The 24,079-nt window shown below is 39.9% G+C and overlaps 1 protein-coding gene across 2 annotated transcripts in view; it reads left to right on the forward strand.

The window, feature by feature from the left end:
- Positions 1 to 24,079, forward strand: part of STK32B (serine/threonine kinase 32B) — a gene marked incomplete at its 3' end in the record, with an annotated part of 181,610 nt that overhangs the window by 135,537 nt on the left and 21,994 nt on the right. For both annotated transcript variants that reach the window (XM_081999696.1, XM_081999697.1), the window contains 5 exons: positions 9,101 to 9,204; positions 13,851 to 13,967; positions 15,093 to 15,218; positions 19,818 to 19,949; positions 20,717 to 20,781. In XM_081999696.1, coding sequence (XP_081855822.1) covers positions 9,101 to 9,204; positions 13,851 to 13,967; positions 15,093 to 15,218; positions 19,818 to 19,949; positions 20,717 to 20,781 — 544 coding nt within the window. The remainder of the gene's footprint in view (positions 1 to 9,100; positions 9,205 to 13,850; positions 13,968 to 15,092; positions 15,219 to 19,817; positions 19,950 to 20,716; positions 20,782 to 24,079) is intronic.

Here is a 24,079-nt window from a genome sequence, read left to right on the forward strand (position 1 = left end):
TTCCCCCTCTTGCAGGTTTATAAAGGCTGACTCCCATGTTATGTTTAATCAGATATGAAGGCACTCCCCAGCCTTTCCCTTAGTAAAGATACTTATAGGATTTCTCACTCCTTCCTATGGCCAATTTAAGCAAGTAAATAGAAAAATGTTATCTCTAAAGCTTGCATTCCTAGTTGAAATCTGATTGAAATAGGCTGAGAAATTGCTAGGGAGCAAATTGCTCACATGCAACATGACTGCATAAAACCAGTATCCAGGAAAAAAACACAGTGAATTGATATTGTAAAAATGGACTAGCTGTTCTGATTAAGACACCTATCTGGTAATGCTAAGCATGGCGTGAGTCAGCTCCTGCAGCCTCTGCTTAATCCCACTTCACGTTAGCTTTCTTGCCTCTAAGTCTTTCTCAGCCTGAAATTTTCCCTGCCCGTTTCCCTTCTTATTAAATGGTTACACAGAATGCAATGTATCTGGACCTGAACATTTCTCTAGAAATCCAGGTAATTTCTCTATGTTCCTCCTTCCCAGACGATTCATTCAGACAAGTGAAATACCTGCCACACATAGGCAACACAAACACGGACAGCAGTGAATCTGAAAGGAATGAGGCCGACAGCCTGGCAGGACAAGCTACTTTCCAGCTGCTCCTGCAGTTTTACTTCTCAAAGCCATTGGCCTGAAATGCTGAAGTGAAACCAGCTTCTTAGTGTTCAGGGTCTTCAGAGTTTCTGTCTCATACTGTTCAGATGGCTGCAGCTGTGAAACACAACGTGTGCCTTAAGCTGGTTTAGGAAACCTCTGTGTCACCTGTGCCTGATTTTATCGTTACCAATTCACTGCTCAAACCTTCTGCAACGCCTGTGGTTGAGGGTGCTGTCAAAGGTGTCATTGTAGGAATAGCCCTTTGAGAACTCGTAAGTTTTTGAGCTGTCATCCAAGCAATGCAAAATGTCCTTTGAGACCCAGCTGACTTTTGGCAGGAGAACACGGGCGCTTGTGGGGGAGTCCCTCCAGTCTGCACCGGGATGTGGACCAGGAAATCAGTGCAGGGCAGGACACGGCCCCTGGCCACAGCCTGTGCCTGGGATACTCAGCTGTGGCTCCTTCTCCCTGCAGAAGGCTATTCATTAGCCCTCTGTGTTTAAAGAAAGTGTGCATTTGCCTGGCTGGAAGCACCTGTGGGAGTGTTTGCCATTTGCAACACTGCTCCATCTTTATGAGAAAAAAAAAAAGTTTCTTATATTGGTCCCTCATGCAGGCTGCAAAAAACATGCTTGTGTCTCAGAGAATGTGCTCTGTGCTGGACACCCATTTGCAGTAGCGACCCTCTCCCCTGCAACGGGTTGGTCAGCTACAAAATAAAATGTTAAATACTAAAACATATGTAGAAAATACGACAGGTATTGCCTTTTGCTTTTTCGTCATTCTGGCATAATTTAGATGTATATGAGTCCTATAACACATGCTTTTTACTCATTGAAATATTTCCTTTTTGAATGATTAATATCCATACTTCTGTATATTATTTGTGAGTGTTGCAAAAAGTTTCTATTCACAGTTTATAAATTTTGGAGGTTAATGGTTTGTTTGGGGGTTTTTTTCCTGTTTCTGGTGGTAGGAGGGTTAGGTAGAGGCTTCATGGTTTTCTTCAGCAGAGGCTGAAGTGATCCTAATAATGCACCATGACTTTTACTTCAAATCAAACCAATAAAATACATTTAACGATATCAATACACCTGACAAAAATCCAAAGCCAATAAAATCAGCTGTAAATTAGGTGAAAAGTTTCAGCTACCCCCTTCAGCTTGTTATCTCAGATTTGCACAGCTGCTTTCATAGGTTGCTGTCACGGTGAAGAATGTCTGTAAACCTGAGATTACCAGAGGACTGTGGATTTACAGAGGTCCACTGATCTTTTGAAATGTATGAGTCATCCATATTTATCAATTAATACTGTGTGGGAGTACTACTGGAGTCAGAGGAAAGCTAGTGGATGTCCTGATATCAACTTTAAAGGGAAAGTAAAAATAACCTGTAGGGCTAAATTTGTTCCTGCGGTAATTACAGTCTAACAGGGAAAAATTTGGAGTTGGGTTTTCAAAGGTGTTCAACCTTGGTCTTCCTTGCACTCATACTAAACAGTGCTTTGAAATTAAATAGTGTTTTGCAACTCTGGTTTTGAGTGCAGTTAAAGCAGTGTTTAGGCTTTTAAAAATCCCACCCTTTTCCTACCAAGGATTTGACTGCCTACATGCAAAGTTTCACTGGTGATGTTGCTACCTGCCCTTTTGATCCCAGGGAAATGTCACAATGCCGGCACGGGCCGGGAGGCTTCTGTTTGTTCCGATAAGCAAGAACCGAGGGCAGACGTGTGAGGTTTTGAGGTGCCGAAATAAATACTCACAGTACTGATGGGGTTTTCATCTTGCACTAGGAGCACTGTGGCTGAGGAGATTAAGCGCTGAGCTGCGAGTGGGTATTCAGGTCTTGGCTCTGCTCTGGCATTAATCAGAACACACACAAGCAACTGAAAAGCCTCGGGGCATCAGGAAAGAAGTTAGTGTCTCCAGCTGCTTTTCACCTCTCTGTGCTCTCTGACCTGCTACCATCCCTTGAGATCTTCCAGCAAAACTGCTAATACAGTAATTTCTTTGACTATTTCAGTCAAAAAAACTCCACACTGAGTTCAAGTGGTCGTTTTGGTTTGGGCTTTTGTTTTTTTCTTTTTTTTTAACCTGCTTAAAAGGGCCTGATCTGATGCAGAGCTTTGCAGGCAGATCTGCAGGGAAGAGACTTCCAGCAGAGGTAGGAGAGGGGACAACTAGAAGGGACTTCCAGCAGCCCAGCGGGGCATTTCTGACCCCAGATAACTCCTGTCCTTTGGTCAAGCCATGCAACACCCCAAGGTTTTTGCATGCACATACTAATGCAAAGTCATCTGCTAACCAGATAGGAGTGTGTGAGGTAGGAGCATGTAATAGTCCTTCTGGTGCATGAGGGACACAGTCCATCCTGCGAATCCTGTTATCCAGACCAGTTTGTTTCAGTACTGAGAGAGAACAGCTGTTGTCCATACACTGGGCCTATCTTCCAAATAGCAAGTGGATATTTTTGGACACAATCCCTTCAAAAGTTTGCTAGAAAAAATGACACTGCAGCCACTGTGAGCTTTTGGATGGAGTAAGGAAGGTACTTATATATAATTTCATATTCAGTAGTAGGAGAGCATGACATGTTCATTGCTGCCGAGTTGTCTTTCAATGGGGCTAGCAACTTGAGGTTGTTTCTCTGAGGTTGATCCAGATGTTCAACCAGAAAGGGCTGCTATGCGCAAATGCAAGGGAGTTCTGTTCCATGGTTGAGTAATGCAGAGGGTTTTATGAGGACAGCACTCCAAGGAAGTGCAAGAGAGGTTATAGCCATATGGCGTACTAATAAGACATTCTAAATGCAGTGTCTGTATTCAGGTAATGGTATCTAAAATATTTACTTTGATTGAATAATTGCATTAAATATCAGTATTAAAACTATTGAGGTGTAGTATGTGAATAATGGTATAAAATCAGTTATACTTCTGTAACAAGTCTAGATCTCACACTAGAAAATTGCCAGCCCAGCATGGTCAGGCTTTAAGAAACACTTTGCCCTATGCAATAGAAACTAGCTGTTGGCTCGTCTAAAGCTGAGTCGGAAAGCTGTCCGTTATAATTTAGACCTTTTTAGCACATGAGAAAGTAAACGCTAGGAGGTAAATTGATAGTTTACCAAGTCCACATTTATATTCAGGGAGAGGGAAGTTGCTTTCTTTCATTTTGTTCTTAAAACAGCTTCTCCTCTAAATGGAAGATCACTTGTCATTGCTGTAGTTTGATTTTTGTTTTCTATTTAAACTATGACCTAGAAGAATTACTGACCTCTGGCTTTACTTTTCAGAGGAAAGTAAAAATTAGTATACTCTCATCATAGTGCTGAGGAAGCAGTTAATATTTCCCTGAGGCATCTCAGTCCAAGGTTCTTGGAATATTATTTTAAAAATCAAGTTCATTTTTCATTCAGCTCAATCTGTCATCCACTAAGCCTGATTCAACAAGGTGAAACTGTGAATGTATTATATACATCAGGTCATTCACACATTTACAATTTGGACAGATCTGAACTTTTAACAGCTTATCCTGTGCTAGTCAATCAAAATATTTTTTATACCATAAGCATTGTATATATGCATACATATCTTTCTTTTTTTGGTGGGGGGAAGATCAGGGACTATTATGAGGAAGAAGAATGATACCTGGCAGCCTAGTATCATGCTGAACCTCAGTTAATGACACTGGAATCTATTTTCTTATCTATGAAATCCCACACATTTACAACAAAACCTGATCCACTGAGGTGTGTTTTGCTACACGACTGGCAGAATGTATTGCTTTGCAACCGCTGCCATACACCACAAACCTCTGATTCCCCTCACGGACATGTAGGGTGTCTGCTGAGATGCAAATAGGCTACCGAGAGCTTTATCTAACCAACTGGATGACTAATGTCAGGGTTTTAATTCTTGAGAAAAGTTTTGGACATGCCCATCTAAACTTGGTCATTCAAAAAAATTGAGGCCAAACCACTATGGCTTTACTTTTTCTTTTATTTTCAGTTTGTCGTATTAAAAACATTGGCACAAGGCATTTTGTGGGAGTTAATGACCAGCTCTCATTGGCAATATTTAGCTATGCACAGACAATCAGTTCCTTGCAGCTAATCGGTCTTGCAAGACTCACAGGTTATTGCTTAAATGTACTGATTTGTTAGTATGTAGTAAAGGTCACTTGAAGAAGTGTTTAACGAGTTCATCTCACTGCGCTTTCCCTCTCACCAATTTTGCAAAGTTTCAAAGCAGCCTATGGAAGTCGGCGATGCTTCAAAGTAAGTAGTAGCTCTGTGAGCTTCTTAATCAACACTTGGCAGTCTCCTGGGCAGTGGTAGGCAAGTACATCAGGTGCTCTTTGATTAGCTTCTTGCTAAGGAAGTGAAACTGAAATCAGTTCATCAGAAAATAAATGCCACATCGTGCTATTTAGAATTCATATCAGAGCCACTCCAAGCTCTTCATTTTATAATTTGGTCTGATGTATTATCTTTATGATTAAACCAGTATGCTCCATCAAAAATAATAACAGCTATTCTTTGAGCCAACCATTCCAAGTGATAGACCTCAAATTGGCTATTTTATCATAGACAGCTTTTACAAACACACCATTGGGCATCAAATTAAAATGGCCTGAATTTCAGAGACCTGGAGCACTTATAGTTTAACTATGGAGTTAAGTGATACCTATGAATACTAGGCAGATTTTTAGGAACCCCACTTAAAAGTATTTTATCCTATGTAATCCTATATTAAAAATGCTCTTTTACAGTAGGAACGAATAGTGAAAATTGGGTTCGCGAGTTTTTCCACTTACATTGCTATTCTCTTTTATTTCAAGCTCATTAGTCATAGTGTTAGATACTGATAATCTTCTCCAAATAGGGTACAGAATTACCAACCAGTTAAGTAAAATTTTGGGTTTCTATGGGTTTTTTTACAGGTGTTTAAGGAAATATACATACAGCATGAGATGCATCCTCTACATCATTTACAATGTAGATCATTTGACTGCTGTGACAATTGCAGTGGGTAGCTGTATACATGAATTGATTTGTCAGAAATTACTCTCTATTTCACAAAATTATTTGGAGTGTGGCTAAACCCATAGAACAGGAGTATGGATATCCCAGGAAGCCACTTCTGAGATGGGTGCTGACCCACTAGATTTGCTTTCATGTTGAATTTTTTATTAGCAGTTCTCCAGTATGGTTTTATTGTAAAGCAAAATAACCATTGATTTATTTCCTTGGACTTTTCCTCTTGGTACAGAGACAGTTTACAATGATATGTTATTACTAGAAAGGTACAGTGCAAAAGCATCAAAAGACAGAGCCCTGAAGAGGATTTATTTTAATTTATTATTTGGGAAAAAAAATAAACTGGAAATACGTATTAGGGATAGCCAAGGAATGCACTGAAGCACACTTAATGCAGCACAAAGGTGGGTTATTTTTATGCCACTTTTCAAGGAAGCAAAGAGATAAACGGTGAAAGCATGAAAGTATGTTATTAAGAGAAAAACAGTGTAAGAAAAAAGCTGAGGATTTTTAGCTTGGCGAGTTGCTAAAGTTACATATGTGCATTTACTCATTATCATACAAGACACAGAAACATTCCTGATTTTATTGCTTGCCCTGTTAAAATCAGCACAGATGTCAGCTCAGAATGGCATTAGTTTTAAAATGCTCTGTCTTTGTAGTTACCAAAGCCTTGTGTGAAAGGTGGTGGATCACACTTCTGCCACACATGAAGAGTAATCTCCCAGACCAAAAGACTGCATTGTGTCTGAGAATGTAGAATTTTAACTTTCCTTTCAGGTTTTTTAGTTGCTTTTGTCCTAGCCTTCTGCATTCAGAATTGATTCTTCTGACACAGTTATTTCTTACAGAAAAACCTAATGTTATGTTATGTATTTCACAGCTCTAGTTCTTCAGAGCTTGGCTAACCCCATCATTTGGAGGATCTGCTGTCTTTCTGTAAAATCATGCTGTGTTTCTGAATGAGCAGGCAAACTCCAGAAGTCTGCCATGCAGTCTGGATGCCTTCGTCTGGACCTCAGCTCAAAAAGTCTTTTAGACACATTAATCACATTCCTAGTGTGAGACTGGTGTTTAACAGCCTTGCTAAACTGGAGAAAGATCTTTTGTCTTGAGTAGGGTTGAGATGTCACCCTCAGAATAAACCTGTACGTAGGGTACTGTAAATCATATTGCACCTTCTGTCAACCCCCCCGCCCCATCTTGCGAAGGGGGTACTTGCAGCCGCTTCACTGGAGCTGGCTGAATGCAGAGAAGCAGTCCAGCTGGACTGCAAACGGTACTGCGAAAGCAGGGGAAAAGGGGCCATCTGCCTTAAAAATCAGGAGCCTAACCGCCCATTTTCTGATCTAAGGATGCCGTCATCATCATAAGGTGAGGAAACAGAGCTTCAAGACACCATAGCTAGTGGGCAAAAGAATGTGTTTTCTGCTGATCTGCTTAATGGGGGATGAGTTGACCTTGAAGCTCTTAGAACAAGCAAATAAACTAAAAGCGGATAACTTGGTCACTGAATTAGCAAAACAGCTGCACCATTCTGGCAATGTTGTAGGTTACATCAGTAAAGTACTTTCATCTTTACCTCACAGAAAGCAGATAGTGATCCGTTGCATTATTACAATGTTAAAGCTATAAAAGAAGGAGTGAAACCAATATTATACCTATATAGCTCAGTAAAAAAGTCCACAAAGGCTATTTTCTGTAATGAGATACTATACATCGTCTGGGCACAGTGGGCAAAAACCCATAACGAATGCAGCTAAATAAAGCAAATCTTCACTACAAGGTGCCTATGGTGATATTCAAAGCATGACTTTGATGCCTAATGTGCATTTTAGGTGCATTGATCCCACTGAAGTAACACAAAAAATCTTGCCTACCTTCTCAGCATCTATCTGTGTGATAGATGGCACACAAGTAAGTTGTGCCTGCACAGATCCCTAGCAGCATGCAAACAAGATCTGAAGTACATCTGAAGATAGAGCATGCCAAGTGAAGTTCTACCGTCTGGAGGTGAGATCGAGCTAACTCAGTGTGATGACTTCTATGGCGTCGTCAATTCACGCTGTACTGGATCACAGCACAAGCTTACTTATGCCTGAGATCCACTAGTCAGCTATTCTCCAAACACATGTATTCTGGCAAAAATGTTTGTTTAGGTGCCTGCAGTTCTCCTACCAAACCTAGTTAGAGATAGTAGTGCTGGGCAGAGAGTACAGGACCACTTTCATTCATTCATTCATTGCTTTTTATTCTACAGATTCAGGTTTTGCCGCATCTAATTCATGGATGATAAAACCCTCTATTAGGTTTGGTGCTCCAAGACTTTCTAAACTCAGGTCTGGAGTTGTAACTTGTCAGGTTGGCATTCATAATGATGCAAGGACTGCAAAATCTCCTCTGGAAGGAATGCCTTCTCTTTAATTAAAGGTGCTTCTTTAAATGCCCCACATAGTCAAGTCCCAAACTGCCAGTCAGAAGTGTGACCAGGTTACATTAGTCATTGCAGTATGCCCATTAGAAAGTGATGTGATGGTAATCGCGTGGTAATGTGGTACATTAGACTCGGTATCGTGGCCAGAAGAGGCTCACATGGTAATTGCAATCTAGCATGATGTTACGGCTGGTGATAGTGTTGTATAGAAAATCCCCAGGGAAAGCGTTGTTTTCACAAAGTGTACTGAGATTCTGCTGTGAAATAATTAGAAATACATGACTGACTTTTCATTTTATTTCATATCCTCTCTTACTTATATATGGTTTTCTGAAGAAACTACAGTGGCATTGTTTAGCGTGTCTTTCTTGCTGAAATTAGCCAACTGGATCCTTGTTCTAAAAAGATCAATTTTTTTTTCCTCCCAATACAGTTATTTTTACAGAATTCATTACTTTATTGACAGTACGTTTATTTTCCATCATGACAGAGATTCTCACAGCATACAATCAGTGTCAGGATTTGTATTTAATTACCATTTTCCTATGTTGAATACCTTTAAAACCCTATGCAGATGTAGAATAAGGACGAGAAGTACCATGTTCAACACCTCCATCAATCACATAGAATCACCTCGCTTGCATATTTGTCCCATAAAATGTTTGCATTATCTTAAATATTCCAAGTCACACTTCAGTTCAGGAATTCCCCTCCTATTACTTATTTTTATTCACATAACATAAAACTTAAATGGTCCAGGTAGGAATTAACATATAAAATTGTTGGCTTTTGAAAAACCCTGACCAGTGAAGGTCCTTCGTTGACAGCCAACCAAGGCACTGGAGCTGTATCCTGAAAATGCTGCATTTACAAATGTATTTAATTCCAGTTAATTGCATCCTTATTCATTTTTCAAATACCAACATTAATGATCCATAGTCTAACCTTAATATAACGCTTTTTGCTTGATGTGCTTTATTGTTTTAGCTCCAGAAGTGTTCCAGGCCTTTATGGACGGAGGTCCAGGATATTCGTACCCTGTAGACTGGTGGTCGCTAGGAATTACTGCATATGAATTACTGAGGGGTTGGGTAAGATTGATGAGTTTTGTTGTTATTTAACATATTGACTGAGAGATGTCCCAAAGTTTGCAGTGCCCCTGAGTGCACACTTCATGATAAAATTTGAGTGGACGAGGCTGCAGTGCAGGTCAGGAATGCTGTCTTGAATGAGTCTTTTCCAGCTGGAAACATTCTCAGGAAAGTTTCACCCCACTCTCAATTACATTTTGAAAGTTTGCCTAAAATGGACATAGACTTTCAGTGTGCACTAAGGAAAAGCTTAATGTTTTAATGAATCCTCAAAAACGCTGAACTGGAAACAATGGTATTTTTTTCCAAATAGAAGTTGAGTTACTTCAGGCTTTATTATATCTTTGATTCTCTTTACTAATACCTTAAAAGAGCTAATGTAATATCTTAAGATGTTTGGCCCAGCTACAGAAAATGCTTATCTGCCAGTGCACTTGTTACTTATCTAATCAATTACGTGAATAAGCTTAATGAAAAATCTTCCTGAGCATGGACAAATATCACAGACGATAATAGAAAATTCTTTTCCATTTTGGTTCAAAGGATTGAAGTTTGTTGCTTAAATATTTACTGTTCCCTATGGAAAACAGTAATTTAGATAATATTTCAGGATAACGATATAGCTAAAGTAGCTGGTTTTTTTTTAATTCTAATTCCTATTTTGGAAAGATGATTTTATTGCATTGCAGTATGCTGTTTTTAAGGAAAGGAGTATTTGTTATCAGATGACACTAACACAGTACCACTACCCTGTGCTGCTAGGCACTTTGTAGTGTGAGACAATCCATCCCATAAAGATCTGAGAGTTCCATGTAGGATGACAGACAAAGGAAACTAGAAATAAAGAACAATTATTATTCCCATTTTTAGATAGAAAACTACATTTCAGAGTGTCTGCACATTGTTACTTCAACCCAGATGTTACATTTTTCAAAGGCCTAAAACTTGGCCGAGCTATTTTGTATTTCCATAGAAATGGCAAAAATCATGCTCCTGATACAAAGGTCTCTCCCATGCCAAATCTCAGCCCTGCTCTCACAGCACAGGAACAATAAAAACGTTTTTAGGGGAAAAAAAAATCTTCGTGACTTTTCTCTGCCATCATTCTCAAAAACTACTGAGTGTTTAAGCTGACATTCTTCCCAGGATGGAAAATTTTAACCTGAACTGTTAAGGCCTGACAGTGGTAAGCACAATACATTCTCAACTCTGGACACAGACGGCAGTACTGCCTGCACATATAATAAATTTAAAGAACATCCTGCTGGTTTTATATCAACCCTTTCGCCAATGAGTGTCTCCAAGAAAGCAGCACAATGAATGATTGGGTAAGGAAAGATGAACTCCAAAGACAAATCACAAAGTCATATACGTAGTCACTTTAATAAATGAAAAACCATATAGAATGGTATCCATTTGCCAAGAGCCATACAGGCTTCTCTGAGTAAGTCTATCTGGCTACAGACAAAGCAGAGCTGAGACCGAATTAATTTTTTTTGTTTTAAATAAAGACATTGCCATTTCCAGTCAACCAAGCCAGCTGCTTGTTTTCTCCTGAAGAGCAGCTCTTGCCCACCAAGCAAGCCAGAGAGTGGCTTGGCAGCCTACACCTTTGTATGGACTAGGAAAAGGTGTATTTTTTCCTGAATTGTATTTCTAAATTTTTCTAGTCTAGACAAGGCCTGAACTGACAGGAATGATGACAACAGAAGTAGCAGCAGGTTGAGGAAATGTGCTTGACCTGGGGCACGTTGTTGTCTGCAGCGACCGTGAGCTCCAAAGCTCCGTCTGTTCCAGCAGCCCTGTGCAGAGGGCTGCAAAGAAGCCGCTTGCACCTACAAGGCTGCGAGCTAACCCTGCAGGCAGGTAGCCCCCTCCTCCTCCACGCTGCGGCCGGAAGGGAGCCCCGTTGGCACGGATTAGATGGGTGGGTGCTCGGCGGAGCCCACCCGCACCTGCTACAGCAGCCCTGGGGAAAGAGGAGGGTGTTGCGCTGGGCAGAGCCCCCGGAGATGTGACTTTCTGCAGTCAGGGTGCACGCTAGTGCCTGGGGAAGGCAGGAAGGAGCATTAGAAGTTTTGATTATTTTCCACCTCTGAGCTGTGCATAGCGCGTGACACTGCCTGCCTGAATTCAAGAGGAGCTAAGTAAAAAGGAGTTGCTTTTTATGGGGATGAATTTTCGTTTTTGTTTGTCTCTCCTGTTATGAGATGCAGGACCCCTCAGAGGAGGGTGCTTGAGGCATTGCAGCCATTCTCATTCCTTGCTCTTTACTGCCAGGAGGCCAAGACAACGCGTTGCTGGAAACAGGGCTGTAGCTACGGGAGCAGGTTGCATCTGGCACAGAGCTGTCTGGACCTTTTTTTTTATTATCCACAGTAGCACTAACATTTCTCAATATGTTGCAGGCACATTTCTTTCCTTAGCCAGTCATTGATAAAAGACCAAACAACCAAAAAACATAATTTATAAAACTTTGCACCAAACGTTGATCATTTTCCCCAAGTCCATGAAATTAAACTGCATGATTCAAACCATGACACACGTCAGTCTGTTCCTAAGCTATAGACAACTGCTAATATATTATGGTAACTGTATATAGCGTGCCCTCAACAGAAACAAGGTGAAGGAAAGAGGTAGTAAGTGGTATTCCTGGACTCTGACTTTCACTGTGATGTGAACAGTTTACAACCAATTTTGGTAACACATCATGAACACAAGGAAAACAGATTTTTTTTTTTTCCTTTTTCACAAAATAAAACATAAGGGATCTGACCCTCAAGTGGATTGAATAGCTGAAAAATACGGGAGATACAGGTGTGAAGGACTTCAAAAGACCAAGCTTATAATGGCCACTTCTTTGAGTATTTATTGTTCAAATTAATGAAGAACAATATTAAAAATCTCTGCAAATCTCAAAATGTCAGGTAAGACTGCAAAATGCTAATAATCTCTAAAATAGGGTAAGATTTTAAAGAATTTTTCCAGTGAGGAAAAAGACATGTGCAGAAACATCCTTAACAGAAAAACTTTCTTATTTTTAATTCTGATTTTTTTACTACTTTCAAAGATTCATTATTCCTTAAACTTGCTAATTTTAGAGCTCAGTTACCATTTCCAACAACTGGTGTAAATTCTGGCTCAATGACCACGTTGGTCACATCATTATATCAAGTCTAAATCACCAGCAGGTTACTTCCTGACAGCAGATAGAATGTTAATCTTTCATTTTTAATAGCTGTTTTGTAGGAGCATTACCACAAGTAGGGAAAAACATTTGACAGACTATTTCAAATGACAGTTTTGAACCACATTCAAGAAAATGATGTATTCAGAACATGCATTTAGGTCCTGTTGAATTCATATGGACATGATATAGCTAAATGACAACAGACTAACTAAATGTGAATCAAAGCAAAAGGGTTTAAGCAATCCATAGATTTATTTTGAGAACATCCCAATGCCTTGGAATGGACTTGGTTTCATACACATGTTCAAAGCTAATCATGTGCATGAATCTTCTCAAAATAAGAATATTTTCTGGGCCTTTATGAAGAGTGGCTCTAATTCACCATTAGATTAGATAATTAATAACCTAGAAATATTCTTAAATTATAATCTTGTACTAGTACACACTAGCAAAAGTCAAGGGATGATTCAGTTCCTAGTGAAGGTAATGAGTGTCTGCTCTTTGCTCTTGAGGATACTGGATTAGAAGGTAACTCTATGTTGTGTATGAATTACGATGCATCAGTTTGCACATTACTGCTATGATGGCATTTGGCTGCAGATCTGATATCGCATATCACGTATCTGTCACCTGCTGGGTACAACTTAATTCACAAGCAATCCACACTCTACCCTTGTTTAAAAAAATACATCAACATAGAGCATCATTCTAACAACTTGCTTCACAAATGCAAGTCTTTTAAAAATACGTGCACAATAATTAGTAAGAATATAATTTATATGTAGTACTTTCATTTCCAAATGTTATATTTAGTAAAAGATAAATCACAGCAGTTTTCATGAACAAGCACTGAAGCCTGGAGATTCTCTTCACCTATAGAAGAAGTTAAGTACAATTTTGCAAACACAGGACAGCAGTCCATATAATCCATAGGTCCGTGTAATGAGTTAATTTTAGATTTCAAAAAAGGCAATGGAGATTGGGATTTGGAATCTACTTATTTACTGTGATTGGTCCTTACACAGATTTTTGTAAGCATTTTTTAATTTCTTTATCTACTATTCAGTAAAATCAGGATGACAAAGCTCCCTTCAGCCACCACTTTTCCATTTTGTCAGTTTAGATCACACGTACATTCTAGTACTACAAGTAAAAAATAGTAGATAATCCACATTTGACATAGAATGCCCCAGGAACAAAATTATTCAGTCATCTCATTCGAACTGATACTTCTTTTCATGAGAGAAAAATTTGCAGAGGAAATGCATCTATGAGTAATTACATTCATTACAACCAAAGAAAAGCACACACACAAAGAAGGTTTAGCTTCATAATTGTTATGTTTTGGTGTTTTTGATATTTCCAGCATAAACAATATTGAGTTCAGGAAAATATGAATTGTCTGCACTCTTTTATCCATTCTTGCTGACTTGATATTGCTTTAACTTTGCCCCAGAGGCCCTATGAAATTCACTCAGCCACCCCCATTGATGAGATACTCAACATGATCAAGATAGAAAGAGTTCACTACTCGTCTGCATGGTGCAAGGGCATGATAGCACTACTGAAAAAGGTAAGAAAGCACAAGCACCTTCTATTCTCTCTTCTCCCTTCTTCCACAAGCCTGTCCAACAATTCAGAGGCATCAGGCAAGCACACACATTAGGCAGTCAATATTTCAAGGATAAGAAAGTGCTTATTCCTAGACTTTTCTGAATGTTAGTGGTACTGTATTCTCTCTTGAGAAGCTGGATTGTTCTTGGGCTTAGACTCGGGCATTTAATGGCCTCAAATAAATAGAAATCTTGTTTGTTTGTTTGTTTGTTTTAAAACTGATTCACTAGTGAAGCAAAACTTCGGGGATCAGTAATTCCCATTCTGCACCCCGGCCCCATTGTCTTCAGCCCTAGTTGTGCGTATTGGAAAGGGAAGGAAGGATCACACTGCCCTCTGAATTTCTGCCAGAGTTTCCAGCCAAGCAAGCTTAGAAATGAAAAGAGCTGTATCTCTCCCTGTCCCGTGTTGCCATAGTTGTAACAACAAAAGTCGAGCCTCTTTGCTGTAAATGTCACTAAGCTACAAGCTGGGGTTCTTGTTGAATGCATCATGACCCTGGAAATCGCTTTCTTCTTAAAATCCCAGGTTTTTGTTTGGTTTAATTTTCTGGCCATGCTGCAAGGATGGTCTCTTTTTGGTATTTCAGATCATCGGTACTGATATTTGAGCAGGAAATGTTTGTGAATGTGTGACTGGAGCAATAGAAGATCAATTCCTTTTGCAGCAATGAGCAACCTATTTTTGATAGATGGAGCAATGAGGTGGTTAATTTTAATTGCTGCCAGGATGCTCGGTGTAATGATATCTTCCAATAAATTAAAGACAAAACACAAATTGTTGGGTGGCATTGAACTGTCATGTTTCATGTCACTTGGACTCTTGTGTATTTGTAAACAGACTTTTGTTACTAATATATTTATACACTTCGTGCCTGCAACAGCCATCTGGCGGCTGTTAAACTATATTAATTTTCTATGAGTTATTACTTTTATTTTTTTTAGATTGGCTGTTCTAGGAGTTGTTAGAGGATTCCCTAGCCATTTTCTTACTCTGAATTGTGTATCATACAATTTATGTGTGATATGTTTACTCTTTTATATGGCAGCCAGTTCCTTAGAAAATGCCTTGTGCTTCATCACAGCTCCTCACTAAGGACCCGGAGTGCCGTCTTTCAAGCCTTGCAGACATCCAAAGCTCTCCATACCTAGCTGATGTCAACTGGGATGCTGTTCTAGAGAAAACTGTGGCCCCAGGCTTTGTTCCTAATGTAGGTCAATATTCCAGGTGAACGGTGTTTGCAAATTCCAACTGTATTTATTACTGTTGTTTATTTGTTTACATTTGCATTTATTGCTCTTCAGTGATTTACTTCTCACAGAAGCTTTACTTTGGATTCTGTTTTCATTTACTCAGTCACAGCTAAGGGAAAATTTGGCTCATTTCTTTAGATAACAACAAAAACTAATTCACCTTGGTTCATTTTTTGTTCCCTTTCAAATAAAAAAAAACATCTTCAAGACTTCGCATTTCATCTGTTAGAGCAAATGATTGTCAGAGTTAACACTGAGACAAAGAATACCAAGACAACTGTTGCTGCTCTGAAAGTTAGGCATCTAAATAACATTTGCAAGGCTTTTTAACATCCCAGTGTGCTGTTCCTTTTTCGCGTAAAAAATATACTGCTTCAAAAGGCTGAACTATTTTCCTTGTGACAGTTTCCTACACTAAAACATTCAGATGCAGTGAGAGAATCTAGTGGTTTCTTTTTTACTGTTCCATTTTGTTGGTATTTTCTGGATATTTCCATTTTGATCATTCGTAAGTTAAATGGATATAAGGACTATGAATAAAAAGTAATGACTCTGGTGCTGATATGCTCTCCACTTTGTTGCTTGTCCACTTTGTGGACTTGGCAGTGTTAGGTTTACAGTTGGACTTGATAATCTTAGAGGTCTTTTCCAACCTAAGTAATTCTACGATTCTATGATTTTATGTTCAGTCATATTGCACCATGATTCTCCTCCAAACAATATATCTGTAGCATACTAAGGACTGTTTGTATCTTTTATGCAACAGTGAATAAAGATGAGGAAGGGGGAGTAGCTAGACCTTATCCTCATCTGGGAGCACATTAGAGTTCTTGCTAAACCTGATGGGGACAGGGATCCAGCGCTGCAGAAGCTGATGAAGAGGGGTGATTGCCTAATAGAGCAAAGGCATCCAGATGGGCTGCCAAGACAGTGCTGGCAGTGTTTGCTGTGCTTCTTGGCATCTGACCAGAGCTTTTCCTGGAAGCAGAATCCTGCAGGAGAAGAAAGTTGTGGGTGGGCAAGCAAGGGTGAAATTCCTTCCCTTTACATTTTAGATCAATGGTGCTGCAAGCTGAAAGCTTGAGAGGTGAACACTATATCTACCAAACCAAGGTCAGGACTCCTTCCCTCTTACTGAATGTCCCTGCAGCTGGAATAACTGCTGTGCCACCCCAGGCCCTTCCCCTGCGCTCTCCCAGGTAGCTACCCTAAGCAAAGCACTACAGAACAAAGCTCCTCCCTGGCCTGAGGGACAGTGAACTCCATTCTCCAAGGTGGCATGGATCTACAAGATGAATGGAGACTGCTTTTCCTCTTTTCCTTTTTCTCAAGTTAGAGTTGCCTTCTGAGATATTGGAGGCATGGGCTGACTCTCAGACAAAAACCAACAGATTGTTTAGACCTCTAACTCCTAGCTGAAAGTTTAATCCACAAATGTCAGCATGTAGGAAACTTCACAACCTTCCTTTGTGTTTTAAAAGAGGGATCCAGTTCCCCATATCCAAAGGGACAACATAAATGGGGATCCAGGAAAGTCCCAGACTCTGCAAAGCCCAGTCATGCCCAGGAAAATCTTAGGACTTAAAGTCAAGAGAGAGGACTTAAACCTGCTTCAGCAAAACCAGCTCCTGAAACCTGCCTATGGCAAGTCTGTTCTCTGTTCCTGTTGCTGCCCCAGCATTTTTCTTTCCCTAGACATCTCCTTGGTCTCCTCCTTGCTCCCACTCAAACTTCAATTCATAGAGCCGTATCTTCCCTCTTCACTCAGCTCCCAAGGATTGGACTTGAGCCAGCTTTGGCCCAGGAGTGTATAGCAGCTAATGCAAGGTGTGCTACCCTGCTAAGCCTGACTCAGCAGTGAGGTATGGGAGTTTGGCTGTAGTAATAGGACCTAAGAGAGGGACTGCAAGTTTTCCACATTCAGCTGGCTTGCTCCCAACCTGCCCAAAGAGCACAAAAAGAGTGTGATGGTCTGTGTCTGGCCATAGACAAGTATTCCCAAGTCCTTAATTCACAGTTCTCATGTGGCTGTTTGCTTCTTTCCACCTGGATTTAGGTTGTTTTGTAGGTACCTTACTCCTGAGAGAGTATAGGTAGGTTTCATGGCTTCTTAAAGATGGTGAAAAAAGTAATTTTAAATGTAATTTCAGAAGCAGTTGTGGAACCTATGTGTCTGGTGGTGCTCTATTAGCCAAGTAGCCTTTCTCTGTGGCTGATGTTGACAATGATGAACATCATGGAGACTGAGAAAAGAAGAAGTCCTCTTGAAATACTTTGGACTGTCTGCCATTAAACATGTGTCCAAAGACAGCTATTCTTTTCACATTTGGATTCACCTCATTTGTGTTTTGGAGGGAGTCTATATTATTGGAGGGTAGTCTATAGTATTGGAGGGAAAATAATATCCTACATTTAAAGGAAACAGGAGTGAAAAGTTACTTTTCTTTACACAGATTAATCTGAAAGTCCCATTACAGATTGTACCACTTCAGGTCAGAAGCTGATACTTGATCAATCAGGTGTGTTAGGAAAAACAGCAAGAAGGTGAGAGTCGAACCATCTTTCCTAGCACAACACTTCTTTTTATAGTAAACTTTGCTGTTTCATGAGACCAAGTTTGGGCAGAAATTTTCCAAGAACTTTTCTCTCTGTTGGCCCAGCAAAACCTTCACTGATTAACTGGGGCCACACAACAAAATATTTCTTGGTTTTCAGTCTTTGGTGAGAGGGTGAACTGGGGCCAACATACACTGTGATCTGTGGGGGAGATTTATAACTAGAGTGTTTTATAACTTTTTGACTGCTCGCCGCTGCTGTCAGGAGCTTGCCTGCCTTCTGCGGGCAAGAGGGCACACGGGAGGCCTGTGGTAAGAAAGTCATATCATTTAATTTCTCTCTGTGTAGTTTGATTCCATAAACATAATTCTTACTTAATTAGTACATGTTTCTTTATGGTTTAGCTAGTTTCTTTATATTCCATAAATTGTTAAATATTTGATAAAGGAAGCAAGAAATTATTTAAACGTAATTTGCTTTCATTTTTACAGCTTCAGAATTAAAGTGGTGTATTTTTTAAGTGGTCAAACAAATCTTAAAACTGTACATGCTCAAAAAGGTAACTGATATTGATCAAACGTAAAGATTTATTTACAAATAAGCTATAAACCTCTATTAATAAAAAAAAAATTACTGAATTTTACTAAAAAGTTTACTAAACCTGACTGGATAGTATGTAAGAAAAGGCATAAGAGAGCTTAGTATTATACTTTGAGCATACAGACTTTCCTAGGAATAAACATGATGAAATGATCTCTAAATCAAATGTTTAATTGTAGGACACCATAAATTATACAAGTGGCTTCTGATGTGGTTTTACTGCTGAGTGTCTTTGGTTACTAAATACTACCTGCTATTTACATATAATTTGCCTTAGTACTTCCACCTCGATGATGACAAAGGTGTAATTAAACTCCCAGAAGTCCCAGAGGAAAACAGGCTGCTTTTAAGATCTCCCACCAAACAATTCAAACTGCAAATTTCTTCGAAATGCTTTGAGAGAATGAGCAGAAGAAAGGAACTCATGTTATCCTGATTACAGGAGTAGCAAAGCACTGATCCAGTAATTAGAATGCCAAGCAGTGACTTTTTAAAAGTTTATTGGGTTCAGCTGAACCACAGATTTTCTGTCCATACCCTAGCTCTTACCCAGAAATAGCAGAGGAACAGTTCATCCAAAATGTTGTCATGAGATGGCTTTACTGCACTAATGAATAGAATTTTTAAAAACCTCTCAAGGCCTAACTATGCTCCTGTAAACTTTTATGCTTAAAAGATCTGAAAGAATTAAGAACCTGAAAAGAGTTAAGGAAGAATCTGAAAAGAATCAAGGAAGGAAACAGCCATATACTAATGGTGTTTCCAGTCACCCTGCTTAAAACAGAACTTCCTGATACAACAAAGAATCTTAAGATTTGGTTCAAGCACCACAAATTAACATAAAAGTGGAGAATCCAGAATATTTAAGTAATGTAAGTAATGGGTAAGAGAAAGCATAGTAGAATAATTTTTTTATATAAACACTGCTAACCAAAAAAGGCCTGCTCCTTCCTTTGTTATCGTGGACAGGAGCTAGGCAACTGCATCCAGCTGCAACTCTTCAGAAAACGAGATTTTTGCAGGTAAGGTCTTAGAGGTTCTCCCCATCCCTCCTGCTCTATTACAGTTCCCATTTATGTTCTACAGCACTAACCGATAGTCTGATATCTGACCTTGGGCCAGATTAATCTCATTGGCATAATATAATTGTAGTCACTCTAGGAGTACATCTGTATACAACGAGGAAGAGGATCTAATGGTTTATAATTGCTTTACAATTTTTTTTTTTTCCTTAACTCCCTTATTTAAACTTCAAGCATCACTCTAGGCCTACAAAGACAGTTTTCATTTTATAGATGAGGTTGGGAAGCTGGATCATTATTAATGTTATTAACAATTACCAGACAAACTTAAAAACACAATGATGCTTCAAAAAGTAACTTTCAATCCTTTTGTACCAGAAAGGAAGACTGAACTGTGATCCTACATTTGAGCTTGAAGAAATGATTCTAGAGTCCAAGCCTCTCCATAAAAAGAAAAAGCGACTGGCCAAAAACAAATCCAAAGATGGAGCTAAGGAAACCTGCCCACTGGTAAGCTGGGGACTGTGGCTGCGGTCAGTGGCATTTCATTTACATTCTCTAATGGGCAAAATCAGTTTAGTTCAGTTTTATCATCACTGAAAACAAACTTGATCTCTATGTCTGTTGTTTCACACATAGCATAAACCATCTCCAAAGCAAGATGAAAAGAAACCATTTATTTCAGTCAAATCCTAACAGCATGTTTATATTGTAATAATTTTTAAGATTCTCACAGATGCTCATTTAAAGTATGAAAGTGTTGCCAGTTGGCAGATATGCCTCCCACACATGGACAGATAGTTATAAGGAGTGTTTATCCTCTACTGGTACTAAACCAAAAAGTATGCAGTGAAAAGCTCATTATTTATAAGTGTTTTAAAGCTGTCTCTTGCAGTCCTGACAAATGTGTCCCACACAGAAAGTCCCATTGTATTAAGTCTAAACTTCTGAGAAGACTAAGAAATAACTTCTCCAGACCTGAGTTTTCATTTCAGGGAGGTATTATAAATTCTGTTGTGACTCCTAACGATTTTAAATGCTCTATTCTTCATAGAGCGATCAGATGTAAAAATCATCAGGAATTCTGTGTGGGGAACTTCTTCCAAAAGAAAGAAGGACTGATTGTGCTATCACAGCCCACTTTTGAAGAGTCTTCAAACCGCCTTTTGATAGTATTCATTCATAAGCTGTTTTGTTCAGTAATGTTTCTGCTGTTGTGATTTTTGTCTGTGATTTTCCATCTCTTTTAATCAACCTATTCATGCTGTTTTTTAAAGAACGTACACCTGCAGCAGTGCTTGGAAACTGTTAGGAAAGAATTCATCATATTCAACAGAGAGAAGTAAGTGCATTTCTTAATGCCTCTTAAGCATGCACTACTGAAATTAATTTGAGAACAATTTTTTTTTCTCTCCCAGTGTAAGTTTAATGATCACAGTGGCAGGGGCTAAAGGGCTGGGTTTCCATTGATTTCTTCCTCTTACAATCTCTGGTGTGATGGTTTTGTAGTTCTCCCATCTCTGAAAGCAAGCAGAACTGCTTGTGGTGAAAGTATGTTAGAGAGATAAAGTAAATGTCACCAAAACTCTCCAGAGAAACTGTTAGCAATTAAGCAAAGGGAATACAATACAAGGGGCTGCTTTTTCACCACTTGAACAAAACCAAGGGAAATGATAACTCATGGATTTTTAATGATATGAACTGTGGTGTTCTGACCTGGAAATTCTATTCATACTTCACCACCATAAAGCAGGTAATTTCAACATTAGTTATTTCAACAGAGCTAAATATTAAAACTGTATCAGACAGGAAGGAAGTGCTCCATAGTCTAAGCGTCAACCAGAATCTGTAGAAACACAAGTCTGAATCCCAAGGATGTCAATAATCTTTCTGGTCCAATTAATACATTTCACATAGTTTAATGTATTTGAGTTGCAGCCACTATAGACCTGTTTTTGCTATGGATATAGCTCATATCAGGGGAGTTGTTTGTCTTTGGTCAAATTACTGCATTTCATCCAAGTATAGTCAGTGGTTTTATTTGACCTAATTATATCTGCAAGCCTTTCTAATGGAGTTGTGAAATGTTAGAAATTAATTAAAAAGTTGTGAATCTTACTCAATGTTTACAATGCAGGTAATTACTGTCTTCTGTAATTAAAACTGGGAAAGGGATTGTCAGCTTTGCACAGTTGACATGATGTCATGAAGGAAACTATGCCATGGATAACCCCATTTTCCTGTTATGATCTGTGGGACATGCCCAATACTGACGGCTCACAGAAGCTACAGCAAGAACTTAGAAAGAAAAGGGAGTCTGACAGATTCTTCATTTAATTTTGCATGATTTCTAGCACAAGAGAACAATAAACAAGAAAAGCCAGACCAAGTCAGCTCATAAAAGTTTTTCAGAAGGGTCTTGGTGGACTTCTCTGAATCAGTTCTGGTATTGGTGGACTAGGGAATGACTGAACTTTGTAAGAGTTTTATTAACCCACAAAAATACAAATTATTAAGATCGCAATAACAAACTTAGAAAAGATTACGTTGATAAATCGATTTAATATTTCCAAAAAGTTGTTCATACAACTAGTTCATTTCCAGATATGACCTTCGCACCTACTCCAGAATCATATATCAAAGAAAACCAATATACAGCAATTTTTGAAAGATAAAATACCAGATTTTGTTATGACATTTTCAAAATTTCATTGTGCATGTTCACTAGCATTGAATGATTTCTTTGATGTGATTTTACTGTGTTATTCATAAACCATTTGTAACAGTGCATAGAAAGGTTTTTTTTCCATATTTTTTTCATATCACACAACCACTGTAACAACACAAGCTGTAAAGGAAGGGGTTACACTAGATGACCTTTAAAGGTTCCTTCCAATCCAAACCATTCTATAATTCCATGACTCTGAGAGACTGATGAGAGATCAAGGAGAAATTTAAATGGAGTACAAGTAAAATGGAAGCAAAATATAAAACATATGCACTTCATTCAGAACCGTATGTGTTTTGGTCATTGCTTGATTGGCTTTGACCAGTATAGTCAAACTATAGACTCTAGTATAGACCTACAATAGATCCTGCATTGTCTCAAGCCAGTTCACAATCATTTCTTGTTTAAATTTTATTAGAGCTCAAGAAGGACATGGAGAGACTTCTGTAATACTTTTCAAAGACAAAAATGTTAATAAGGGGGGAAGCAGAGGTCAAATCCGGCTGCAAAGAGTGCCTGAGCCTGTCGGTTGTACCAGAGACCAATGGAGACACCACCTGTGTGCGGTGCGACCAGGTGAGCAACCTGCTCAACCTGGTGGCAGGGCTGAAAGAGGCCATGGAGAGGCTGAGGAGCATTAGGGAGTGTGAGAGGGAGATAGATTGGTGGAGCCGCAGCCGGCCATCCCTGAAGCAGGGGCAGCTGGTGGAGGCTCCACAAGCAGCAGGGGATCCCCTGCCCTCTTGCTGCCTGGCAGAAGAAGGGGACCTAAGAGATGAGGGGAAATGGAAGCAGGCCCCTGCTCAGAGAGGCCGATGAATCCCCTCCCAGCCTCCCTCACCATCCCAGCTGCCATTACACAACAGCTATGGGTCTCTGGAACATGAGGGACAGGAACATGAGGACCCTGACGAAGGTCCATCCAAGGCGGTGCCTAGGGTGAGTCAGCCAGCCCCACGCATCAAGACGTCCTCTGTTAAGAAAAAAAGGAGGATAATTGTCGTAGACGACTCCATTCTGAGGGGTACAGAGGGCCCAATATGTCGACCAGACCCAACTCACAGGGAAGTCTACTGCCTCCCCGGAGCCTGGGTGAGAGACGTCACCAGGAAACTCCCTGGTCTGGTTTGGCCCACTGATTACTACCCACTGTTGGTCCTACGGGTTGGCAATGATGAGGTTGCACTAAGAAGCCCAAAGGCAGTGAAAAACGACTTGAGAGCACTGGGGCGACTGGTCGATGGAGCGGGAGCACAGGTAGTGTTTTCATCAATCCCTTCAGTGACAGAGAAGAACACTGAAAGGAACAGGAAAGCACACCTGATCAACACGTGGCTCAGGGGCTGATGCCGTCGTCAGGATTTTGGGTTTTTTGACCACGGGGCGGTTTACACAGCACCGGGCCTCCTCGCAGCAGATGGAGTACAACTGATTCCAAGGGGCAAAAGGATTCTTGCTTATGAGCTGGCAGGCCTCATCGAGAGGGCTTTAAACTAGATTTGAAGGGGGAAGGGGTTAAAACCAGGCTCACTAGAGTTGAGCCTAGGGGTGGTGTGCCAGAGTTGAAATCGATAGCCCAGCTCAGGTGCATCTACACCAATGCACGCAGCACGGGCACCAAACAGGAGGAGCTGGAAGCCATTGTGCAGCAGGACAGCTATGATGTAGTTGCCATAACAGAAACATGGTGGGATGCTTCTCATGACTGGAGTGCTGCAATGGATGGCTATAAGCTCTTCCAAAGGGATAGGCAAGGAAGGAAGGAGATGTGGTGGGGTGGCTCTGTATGTTAGGGAGTGTTTTGATTGCATAGAAATCAATGATTTGAAGACCAAGTCGAGTGCTTATGGGTAAGGATGAGGGGGAAGGCCAATGAGGCAGTCATCTTGCTGGGAGTCTGTTACAGACCACC

The sequence above is a fragment of the Phaethon aethereus genome (assembly GCF_964289735.1).
Source record: "Phaethon aethereus genome assembly, chromosome: 4".
Taxonomy (NCBI): Eukaryota; Metazoa; Chordata; class Aves; order Phaethontiformes; family Phaethontidae; genus Phaethon; species Phaethon aethereus.